This window comes from Myotis nattereri (assembly GCF_964212035.1).
Source record: "Myotis nattereri genome assembly, chromosome: 9".
In the NCBI taxonomy this organism is placed as follows: domain Eukaryota; kingdom Metazoa; phylum Chordata; class Mammalia; order Chiroptera; family Vespertilionidae; genus Myotis; species Myotis nattereri.
The window spans coordinates 59,402,391-59,414,495 of NC_138084.1; the positions used below are offsets into that span (position 1 = coordinate 59,402,391).

At 44.3% G+C, this 12,105-nt stretch overlaps 1 protein-coding gene across 2 annotated transcripts in view; it reads left to right on the forward strand.

Annotated features, from left to right (window-relative positions):
- Positions 1-12,105, forward strand: part of FAT3 (FAT atypical cadherin 3) — a 663,604-nt gene that overhangs the window by 468,332 nt on the left and 183,167 nt on the right. For both annotated transcript variants that reach the window (XM_081099132.1, XM_081099133.1), the window contains one exon: positions 1,693-1,754. In XM_081099132.1, coding sequence (XP_080955258.1) covers positions 1,693-1,754 — 62 coding nt within the window. The remainder of the gene's footprint in view (positions 1-1,692; positions 1,755-12,105) is intronic.

Below are 12,105 nucleotides of genomic sequence, written 5' to 3' on the forward strand. Positions count from 1 at the left end.
GGCCCTTCCCATGAAGGAACTGGGTCAACTTGTCTGTTGGGGAAATGCAGACATATGAGCAAAGGATGATCATAGAGGGCAAAGCACAATGATGGTGGAGGACACCGTTCTGTTGGGACATGTCACATGGGCACTTACCCTGGCTAACACCTGAGTTAACAGCTGATCTACATTTGAAGTCAGTGGGTGAAGTAGTGGAGTGGGACACATTCCAGGAAGAATTCACAGAAAGGCAGGTCATTTGTGCAGTGGTAACATGGATTTCCCTTCATAGGAGTGTAGACAGGTGAGAAAGGAGGGGAGGGGAGTAGCTTGTAAAGAGCCCTGCTACTCCCAGTGGGATTTTATTTTGAAGGCCATTTAACTGCCTAGGGGCCTCTTCTTGGCTTTCTCTAAAGCCTACCACGTACTCCCACCCACCACCTCTGTATAAAATAAAAGCTGGAGGTCATGAGATCCTCAGCCAACCTCAGTAGGAGAGCTTTTCCTTATTCCACATACTTTGCCAATCTTGGGAGTGAGCTTTTCATGGGGTTTTACTCTTGGCGGCAATTTCCTGTCAGTCAGCATATGTCATGAAAACAGCCCCATCCATAAGTCTCTTGTCTTCAGGGACATTGCAGAATCAAGAAATGGAATGTAAGTTTGACCTCCTAATTGTCATTTGACAATAATAATAATAAAACCTGCAAGAGACAAATTGGTGCAATAAGCTGGGTGGCTGGAGGTTTTGCCTTCGCATTCCCTTTGCTTTGTCTTTATACTCAAATGGGCGATTCATTTATGAGAAACACCATTCAAAGGAAAGATAGGCATTTCCCAGGTGGGACTTATTTTGTGTGAAGATTTAAACATATAATAAATGATAAAATTACAGTATGAAATCTTAGGTATGTGAGTTATTAAATTTGCAATAATTTCGTGCACAATAGTTATTACAGAAATAACCTTCTTTGTCAAGTTTAACAAAAAAAAACACACATTATAAGCATAAAAAAGTTAAATAAGAAAGTGCTGTTTCATAGCCTGAATCTAATCTGCATCAACAACATATTAATTGTTCAAGAACTCTAAACTCTTTAATGAGGTTCCTACTGTATAATTTTAATCATATGCAAATAAATCATTGAAATTCCTTCTTATCAGAAAAACAATGGTTCTTCAGTGAGTTTTTATGTCCCCAAAGTGATTACATTACCTGAGGTAAGCAAAACCCCAACACAGTTTTCAAGTTTTCTTTGTAAATGGTATTTTGCTTTAAGAATAATTCTGGTGTGTCTCAGTGGTTAGAGCTGTCAGCCCTCTCACTGAAGGATCATGGGTTCGATTCCTGGTCAAGGGCAGGTACCTGGGATGCAGGTTCAATCGTCAGCCCTTGGTCAGGTGTATGCAGGAGGCAACCCATCCATGTATGTCTCTCTGTCTTCTCCTTCCTCCCTCCCTTCCACTCTCTCTAAAAATCAATGGAAAAAATATCCTCAGGTGAGGATTAACCTAAAAATAACAGAATAATTCTGAAGATTCCTAAACTGCTTATCCAGAAATAAAACAAAGAATTCTGAGACCATCTTATTGCCACTGGGACTGGAAAATTACAGTTCTTCATCACTTCTGCTTTTTCTTTAACTGGACTTATTTCTCACCCTCCATACCCCAGATATTTAAAAGTCAAATATTCTCATTTCTACACAGGTCTGATTACAACAACTTCAAGGAAACTGGATCGAGAACAACAGGCAGAACATTTTCTGGAGGTAAGCGCATAGAGGCAACTGACACTCATTAAAACTCACTTTCACTGAACTTCTTTAACCTTCCACATAGACTATAACTTTCCTATCTTTGATCACTGGCCTACACAGTGAAGGTGTTTACCTGGGGCTGACTGGTCCTGAATTTGGAGATTTCTCGTACATTGCTCTGTATGCACGCCTGTGTGCCCAGCAAGGGAGACAGGGCAGCCTTTGCATTCTGCTGAAAACAAGCAGATGCATGGATGTCTCTTCCTTGACTTCAGGCTCCTTGGACAACTATAGGAAAAGAAAGTTCAGGAACAGAGCCCTCTGCGCCTCAGCTGCAGAGTGAGAAGGAGCAAAATGCTGCCCTGAGAGTGAAGTGCATCATTTGTGAAGCGCCTGGCTTTGTTCCTCTTTTATTTTTTCCCCTGGAAGAGATTTGAGGAAGGGAAGGCTGCGAGTTGATTCACTGCCCAAGATGACTTTTCTGAAACTATAAAATGTACTCCTAAAATTCATTAAGACAGAAACAGCAGAATTATAAACTATAAGAACATTATTTCTGGATGGGAAAAAGAAACACCAGAAGGGGAAAGATGGAAAAATAGGCATGAAAGAGCTTTGTGGAACAGTCTTTCTGTACATATCTCAAGTATGTTTATTGGGAAGCTTGAAGTCCAAGGTGTATGTGCGACATTGTGATTTAAGTATGATTGTCTGGTACGGAACAGATGACAATGCTTAGAAGTTAGGTGTTTGTGAGGTGTTGCAATGAGTCTATGCTTTTAAGATGATCTGTTAGGGTTTAAGAAACACTGGAATTCACAGGTCCTCGGCATACACACACACACACACACACACACACTCACACACATGTGCACGCCCCTCAAATCCCTGCTGTTTTCCTTTAAATCAGTTCACTTGTAATGACATATAAAGAACAGTGGACTAGGAATCAGTGCCCTTGGGTCCCAGAACTGCACTGCCATGATTGGCGTGAAGTCTCGGAAGCTGTTTCATTGCCCTGGACCTCGGTTTCCCCTACTGTGAAATGTGACAAATAATTACTACTCCGTATACCTCAAAGCATCGCTATTAGGATCAAATCTTACATTCTTATCTCACAGTCTGTTTAAAGCTCTTAAAGCATAATGTACATAATAAAGGGTCATTATTATGATGATGCAGCATTCTGATAACCCTTTTAAAACATTGCAATCATCTTTTAAGATGAAAGACTCCAGGCTGCCAAAAAATAGTAATTCTAATTTTTTTTCAAAATTACACTAATGGGCTGTGGTATGTACCTGGTCCAGAATTAGAGAACGTTTGCCAGAACAGTAACACTTTATATTGCTTGTGCTCCTTGCCTTTGCAGCAGAGTCCAGGATTCCTGGGGCGGCTGTGTTCTCAAATAGTGGAACCTATTACCTCCCTGAAGGGAAATGGGAGGGGCTCTCATTGGCTGGGGAATCTGCCTGAGATCACTTACTGGCTTGTCCCTGGAAAGGTGGTGTATTCAGGGTGTGTGTGGTGCAGTGTGGCTGTAGAGAAAAACACAGGAGTGTTTTCCAGGCATGTGAGTATACATCCTTTATAGACTTTCCTCAATACTGACCAAACATTCTGGTTCTTTAGACAGACATGATGGATCTGGCCCATCATGGCTTAGTGTCTGGTATCATCTGCCTAACGAAGTAGTGTAGTAGAGCAGTTAACAACCTCAGAGAGCTGTTGGGAGAATCAAATATGAAATCTTTGTCAAACATCCAGTCCAATATCTGGTGCTAAGCAGGTGCTCAGTAAAGTATAGTTATAATCACTGTGATTTTAATTATTATCATATCCTATATAATAAAACCCTAATATGCAAATCGACCAAATGGAGGAATGGCCAGTCGCTATGATGAGCACTGACCACCAGGGGGCAGACACTCAATGCAGGAGCTGCCCCCTGCTAGTCAGTGCGCTCCCACAGGGGGAGTGCCGCTCGGCCAGAAGCCGGGCTCATGGCAGGCGAGCACATGGCGGTGGTGGGAGCCTCTCCCATCTCTGTGGCAGTGCTAAGGACCCCTCAGGGGATGTCCAACTGCTGGCTTAGGCCCGCTCGGCACAAGCCAGGCTGAGGGGATCCTTCCCCTCCCCCCCAGTGCATGAATGTCATGCACAAGGCCTCTAGTATTGTCCTAATACCTGAGCCCTCTTAAAGATCTGACTCATCTCCACATCCCAAGATGATAGTAGCTCTAGGCACTGGAATGCAGAAGGAGCCCAGGCAGCAACCCCTGGACTCTGCCATGTTGTAGGGGCTGCCCTATGTGCTAGGGATACAGAGTGAACATGAAGGATGGAAAAACACGTGATAAAGAAAGAAATGCTATGAGTTCAGCTACAAGCTCTCTGCGGCCACTCAAAGAAGGTTCCAGGGCAGTGCCTGAAAGTGGGGTTTGGTGTAGTCAATGTTCAATAGGCTAGCTAGGAGGACCTCTTTAAAGAGATAGCAACTTGGTGACATGAAGCCAAGATTCTATTCAAGGCCAGTATGACTACCAAGGCCAGAGTGATTAAGGGTAGAAAGGTAGAGGAGGGGGGTAAATGTGGTAATATAACAGTTGGAAAAAGCAACCAGGGCTGTAGTAATGGTTCTGAATTATTTCTGAGTGCAGTGACAAGTCATTAAGGTGGCATGACATGATACCATTGCCAGTGTAAGAGGTAGATGGCTGCTCTGCTGGGCAGACAGGATGGGGCAGGGCACAAGTAGTGGGGTCTTTTAGTGGGAGCCAGAGATGATGGAGGTTTGGATGAGCATTGTGAAAAAATGATGAGCCCTAACTGGTTTGGCTCAGTGGAAGAGCGTCAGCCTGTGGACTGAAGGGTCCCAAGTTCGATTCCGGTCAAGAGCATGTACCTTGGTTGCAGGCACATCCCCAGTTGGGGGTGTGCAGGAGGCAGCTGATCAATGTTTCTCTCTCATCGATGTTTCTAACTTTATCCTTCTCCCTTCCTCTCTGTAAAAAATCAATAATATATATATATTTTTTAAAAAAATGATGAGAGAAGACTATTTAGGTGATAGAAACACACTTTATTTAACACTTTGTGGAGTGGACTGTCTCCATTTAGAGAACTGCAGAGCGGAGCTGAAGGCAGGGTGCTTTAGTAGAATAAAGAATAAAGAGCAAGGAAGAGAAAAGGAGGAAATATCTCATCAGCTGGGACCACATAGTCAGCTTTGCTTGGGGTGAGAAGGCACAGGGTTGGGTTGGCGGTTGGGCATGGCTGGCTGGGTATGCTGCATTTCTGGTCAAGCAGAGCATTGACAGGGTCAGAAACGTTACCTGTTTTAGTTTTTGACCTGGCACCCTGGACAGGAGCACTTCCATGCTGGGCCTAGAAAGTTATTTCAACAGGGTGAAGGCAGTGGTTCAAAGGGAACTTGTCTAATACAAATCCCTCATGATTCTGGCCAAGAAGCAGCACAGTGGCCTTCCTGAGTTGTCAGAATGGAGATTTTTAAAACTAGGTAATTTGAGCCAAACTAACTTGTCTTCTGCGTGCTTTCAGGGATCCTCTCCTGCTACGGAAACAACTTAAATCGCTCTCTCTCTCTCTCTCTCTCTCTCTCTCTCTCTCTCTCTCATAATTCTAGGCCACATTGCTTTTTTACAGATAACATTGCTGTGACAATTTGAAGGACATTCATATCTTTTCTTTAAATTTAAATGTTTTCATTGATTTCGAGAGAGAGAGAGAGAGAGAGAGAGAGAGAGAGAAAGAGAGAGAGAGGAAGGAAAGGAGAGGGAGGGAAAGAAAGAAAAACATCAATGATAAGAGGGAATCATTGATTGGCTGCCTCCGGCAAGCCCTTTACTTGGAATCAAGCCTGCAACCCAGGTATGTGCCCTGACCAGAAATCTAACCAGTGACCTCTAGGTCCATGGAATGATGCTCAACCAACTGAGCCACACCAGCCAGGGCCATTTATTTTTTCTGAATGGATCATGGAAAGAATATCAGTTTAACTCAGTCCTGCAAAATACATACATGCATGCATGCATACATACATACATAATATACCATATATATCCAATATAATAAAGGCTAATATGCTTAGTGTCCAGTCGGCCATTCAACCAATCAAAGTGTAATATGCTAATGATACACTAAGGCCGCTCAACTGCTCGCTATGATGTGCACTGACCACCAGGGGGCAGACGCTCCAACCAGAAGGTTAGCTTGCTGCTGGGGTCCAGCTGATCGGGACTGAGCAAGATGGGCTGGACACTCCCTGGAGCCCTCCCACGGTCCCTCCCCAGCTGGGAAACCTCCCACGTCTCTCCCCAGCCCCAATTGTGCACTGGTGGGATCCCTCAGCCTGGTCTGCTCCCTCTCACAATCTGGGCTGAGGGACTCTTCCCCCCACCCCACCCCCCTCAAGTGCACGAATTTTGTGCACTGGGCCTCCAGTGTGTGTGTGTGTGTGTGTGTGTGTGTGTATCATCCAGATTAGTGTTCTGCACTGTACACACGTTTTTATATCTGCTGATACATGTGTCATTTGTAAGTACTATGTGGGGGTGATTAACCTCCTGGAGAGCCTTTAATTGCTAAGATAACCCTATGCTCCTCTTAAACTCCTATTAACCTCTGGCTCTATTTTATATTTCTCCATCCCAATAAAATTAAATTTCTCTTCTTGAAAGGAGTCATTTAGAATCTGACCTGGCAGGTGCTCTTATGAATAAGTAACCAGGAGGACATTAATGATTTGTTTGTAGTTTTCAATCCTTATGATAGCAGGCACTTTTTACACTGTTGGGTGTCTGCCTGTACATTGATTTAAGATATTTAGCTTGACCATGTATGGGCCGTAAGGGTTTTTGAGTCTGTAAGCATTCACCTTAAATCTCTGACTATAGGAGGAAAGTTATTAACAGAATCCAAGGGACTTGCAAAAAAAAGCAAGAACAAAGAATGTAGAAAAATTCACAAGTATAGCTTATACTTCTTAGGTGAAGTCTGAGCTCTAAACTCTTGCCTAATTTGGAAGTCTGTTATGTGAAAATAATTGGTCTGATCTTCTTTCCCTCCCATAAAATGCAAAAGTCAGGAATTTTCAGCTCACTTACTCAAAGTCATATACATAACTTTATAGCCAATTATGATGATAGTGGAGGTAGAAGCCTATTCCCAGCAAATAGAGGCAGGGAGTTGATAATGGATGCATACACTAAATAGTGAGTTAACATTTTAGCTTAGTGGTTGTGACTTCAGCCCTGATTACCTCATTATCAGAGATGGCAGCTGTGAAATAAAGAAATAAAGGCACTAATTCTTTCTTATAATCACTTGTACAGATTGTTTCCTCACCTCCTAAATTTAAACTCCTTGTGGGATTGAAACTTGATTTATCAAGCTAGTAAATGGAAGTGGTGTGGGAAGGCCTGGATGTTAAATTCAGGGAGGCCCGAGATGCTATTTTGGAGCTACTCACAGAGCTTAGATAGTCCACTGGATCTCTCTGAACCCCCTTTTCCTCATCTGTCACAATGCCTAACGTAGCGTTGATGTAAAGAGTGTATGAAATGACAGGTAAAAAGTGCTCAGGATGCTGCCTGTTAGACAGTATAGTGTTCCCTGAATGGTGGTGGCTGTTGTCAGCACCAAATGCTTTCCTCATCTCTGTATTCAGAGCAGCCAGACCCATACCTGAAAAATGGGAGGCACTCAATAATGCCCCGTGATTGAGTGATTGATCTGAGACCTTTATTTTCCCCCAGATGAGATCATGGAGGGGGTATTAGCATACTGTAAAGTGCATGAACTCAGACACAGAAGGACTGGAAGGGAAGGCCCTGCCTCTTTCCATTTGCTTTGATCCTCCATTTCCTCATCTGTAAAACGGAGTTAATCACCCCGACCTCATGGATGAACTGCACAAAGGGCCTGGCCCACAGAGACACTACTGAGCCATCCTCTGTGCCTCCCTTTTTTCGACCTCCTCCCTTTTCCCCTTTTCCTCAGGAAACACCTTGTCAGTTCCCTTTCTCTTTTCAGTACTGACCCCAGTAGTATGAATAGCTTATAGCAGTTTGACTATTCTTAAAAGATATGTCCACTTAAATAACTCTATACTGCTGGCTTAATTATGGGTGAATCTTTATCTTGCTTGCTGAAAGAGTATTAGTTTGCCTCCTTTCTGATCTTGAAATGTTTCTCTGTTCAGGGCTGGGTGGTTCTGATAAGAGAACAGAGAGATTATTTTGTTTGCAAATCAAAAAGGATGACAAGACCCAGGAACCCGTATAAAGACAGAGGGTGAGAAATGATGTTCTGTGTGCTTATAACCTGAAGTAGCCAAGAGAATGTGGTGATGTTTTATAGCACAGTTGTTATACGTAGCAAAACACATTACAGAGGAGTACACTAGATCTACAGGAATGTAAGTTACCTAGTCTCTGTCCCTTTCGCATACTCATCCATAACCATTATCCTGGGTAAGGGGCATCTCATGTGACTGTTTTCTCTTCCTGTCTGAAATTATCATCCCTTTTTACGGTTTTATTTTCTGAGGGGGAAAAAATATACTGCCCTTTGCTAAGTTTTTATAACATTCCCTCCTTGATTTAGGATGCAAATTGATTTCTTCAGTGAGTGCACTCCTTAGTGGCTTCTTACTTTGATAAGCATCTGCTTTGGAAATGATGGTAATTTCTGGTGCTGAAGAATCGCAGGCCTATTTCAACCCATTAAAAAGCCCATATTTTGATCATTTAACTGAGAGAAATGAAAGTTTCTCTCATTAGGTTCCTCTTTCTGACACCCTCAAAAACTTTGCAAGAAGTACCAGCAGGAGCCCCCCAAAAAGATGGATATATGTACACGCACCTGTCACAGGCTCAGGACTCAGAAGAAGAGTTGGGCATCACTTCTGCTTTCCAGAGCTCCCAAGAGAGCATGGCACCCTCTCTTCCAGGTCTCCACCTCCAGGCCCATGCCTTTTCAAGCCTTAGTTGTTCATATCCATGTTGCATCAACTTGAATTAAGTTCATGGAAACTCATTTTTTTCCCTCCTGTCTTAAAAGCTTTATCAAATGCTTATTCTGGGCCTGGCAGAGGGGTAGGCAGTAAGGTTCTGTTACCAAAGTGACTGTTTTTCTATTTGCCTTTCACACTGAGATCTTTAAGAGACCAAACTGTTGGTTATGCCCTGACCAGTTTGGCTCAGTGGATAGAGCGTCAGCCTGCGGACTGAAGGGTCCCAGGTTTGATTCCGGTCAAGGGCATGTATCTTGACTGTGGGCACATCTCCAGTAGGGGATGTGCAGGAGGCAGCTGATCGATGTTTCTCTCTCATCAGTGTTTCTCTCTAACCCTTTCCCTTCCTCTCTGTAAAAAAAATCAATAAAATATATTTAAAAAACTGTTGGTTATTCATGAGCTACTACAGTTAGCTGGTGTCCTGGAATCAAGGAGCTGATTTTCATTCGCATCATCCAAACTGCTTCTCTCCCACTATATAGATGCAGCAACTGAGCAGAGAAGAGAGAAAGGTCCAAGGTCACACCGTCACTTCATTGTAGTGTCCAGTATAGGTCTTCCTTCTTTATAGAACGGATACGGTCCGAAACACCCATCAGCATATTGAAATGTGGCAAATTGAGTCATCTTTGCCCACTGTCATTATCTAATAGACTTACCAGGTGCTGAGGGATCAGCATACACATGTCTGGAAAGACGAGGTTTTCTCTTATTCTCTTTGGTTGTCCATTCGCCACTCCCTCAGCTGCTCCTCAGCACCTACTGCTCTCTCCTTCACTGCGCACCCAGATCTGGACAGGGGATCTGTCTGCTGCTGGGAACCACCTGAGAGGATGCTGTGCTCACACTGTGAGTACCAGCTTGGACCCCAGCAGAAGAATGACTATAGACCAGATGTTATGAGCTGAATTGTACTCCCCACAGAGTCATATGTAGATGTCCTAGTCCCTAGTACTTCACAATGAGACTTTATTTGGAGTCTTTAAAGAGGTAATTAGGCCTGGCTGGGTAGCTCAATTGGTTATAGCATCCTCCCAATACACCAAGGTTACAGGTTTGATCCCCAGTCAGGGCACATACAAGAATCAACCAATGAAAGCATCAATAAGTGGGACAATGAATCTCTCTCTCTCTCAAATCAATTTTAAAATTTTATTTAAAGGTAATTAAATTAAAATCAAGCCTTTCGGTTGGGCCCTAATCCAATAGGATAGCTGTCCTTTTAAGAAAATGTAATGTGGACCAGACACATATAGGAGGAAGACCATGTGAAGACAGCGGGAGAAGACAGCCAGCCATCTACAAGCCAGGGAGAGAGGCCACATAAGAAACCAACCCTGTCCACACCTTGACCTCGGGCTTTTAGCCTCCAGGATGAAAAAATGGATTTCTGTCATGTAAGCCACCCAGTCTTTACCTTCTGTTATGGCAACCCAAAGCAAACTCCTACAGCAAGCCAGACTTCATTTTCTGGCCTGGCCTGCCCCTCACGTCTCCGCAACCATCTCGCAAGGCTTCCAAAGGGACTGAGGCAACCACAGTTACAGTCCAAGGGGATAAAACCACCATCTAAATACAGTTATTTCCATGTTGCAGGCTCCATGCTACCAGTTAAAACCTTCATGGAAGTCCCCTTCAGGGCCTGCCTTGGCTTTTAACTGCTCCAAGGGCCTGCTTTTCTGAGCGCTGCCTCCTCCACAGTCCTCACTGAGGGTTTCCTGCCCAGAAACCCTCCAGCTTTACCCAGGGGATGTGTTCTAGCTCAGGAAGGAAGCTCTTCTCAGAAGTACATTTCTCTTAAGTCTGGGATCATGCCCGGAGAGGGTGTCAGCAGGGCAGTCAGGAGTGGCGGTGGCAGTAGTTGTGACAGTGGTGTGTGCACACACATACATATGCACATTCACATGAAGTTGTCATTCCAGTTTCTGCAGAACACTTCAGGTTGGTGCGGGCCCTGAAGAGCGATCCTTTGTGAGATCCTCCCAGCAGTGTGAATTGCAGATGTATTTCCCAATTGGCCAAAGAGTAAACACTGAATCAGACACACACACATGAATTTTTCAAGACAAATTATTAATTCTCAAAGGTACTTTGTTCAAAACAGAGAGCGCAAGATGCCCCCAGGGCTGGGCAGGGAATTCAGAGGAGCAGCGTGTGTGTGGTGGGGACAGAGGGAGAGGATGGCGGGTCTCACCTGCCCTTCTGAACAGGCTCAGCCAGGGGCAGGTGTGGAAACAGGTGGGCCCGGTTTCATCGGACAAAATAGCAAAGTCGGATTCACATGCCAGATCTCCTTACACTAATGTTGACACCTCCATTTTTTAAAATGAGCCTCTGTTTTGCAACATATGATATAAAGATTTCTTTCCTGCTTCATAATGTGTAATCCTCTCACAATAAAATAATTCACAGGTATTATAGAATACAGTTTGTTTTATGGCATCTCTCTCTTTTTAAGAAAAATATATATATATATATATATATATATTATTGATTTTTTACACAGAGGAAGGGAGAGAAATAGAGAGTCAGAAACATCGATGAGAGAGAAACATCGATCAGCTGCCTCCTGCACACCCCCCACTGGGGATGGGCCCGCAACCAAGGTACATGCCCTTGACCAGAATCGAACCTGGGACCCCTCAGTCCGCAGGCCGATGCTCCATCCACTGAGCCAAACCGGTTAGGGCTCGTGGCATCTCTTTTACCCACATTTTTTCACAGAGTTCCCCTTTGGACTCAGGGAAATATTAGAAATGAGCCCAGAGGTTGGAAATAGCAGCCTGTGAGGACCTGGTTCGGATCTCAGCTGAGGGTGTCTTCCCACCCGCTCTGCTATGAACCAGGGAAGGGTGGGGGAGTGCTGTGGGTCCTTGGACTACACAGAGTTTTCCTGGGCCTCCTGTCTGCTTTGTCTCCCCCTGGCAGCTCTTCAGGCCTAACCTTGCTTGTCTGTGTTCCTGGTTAGCCTCCAAGTTAACCATCTGCAGGCAAACACATACCGTAGGAGAATTGTCTGGAATAAATCCTTGATGCCGTAAATAACCACCTCTAGTTTACCTGGTAGTGCAAGGTTGCATTTGTCTTGCTCCCCCTTGAATGTGAATCCTAACTAGTAGAGCAACAGTAAATGAAACCCATTCCCTTGGACCTGGGAGGGTCCTGCCATTCCCTGGCTCAGCATGGAAATGGGAATGAGCCGGCTTTTGCACTCTGCAGTGATCATTGCTCCAGGCGGGTCACTGCTTGTTGAGCTGGGCACCAGGGCTCTGCTTTTGTGTCCACTCCTGAAAGATTCCCGAATGGGGTGCTGTGCTGCTCCCT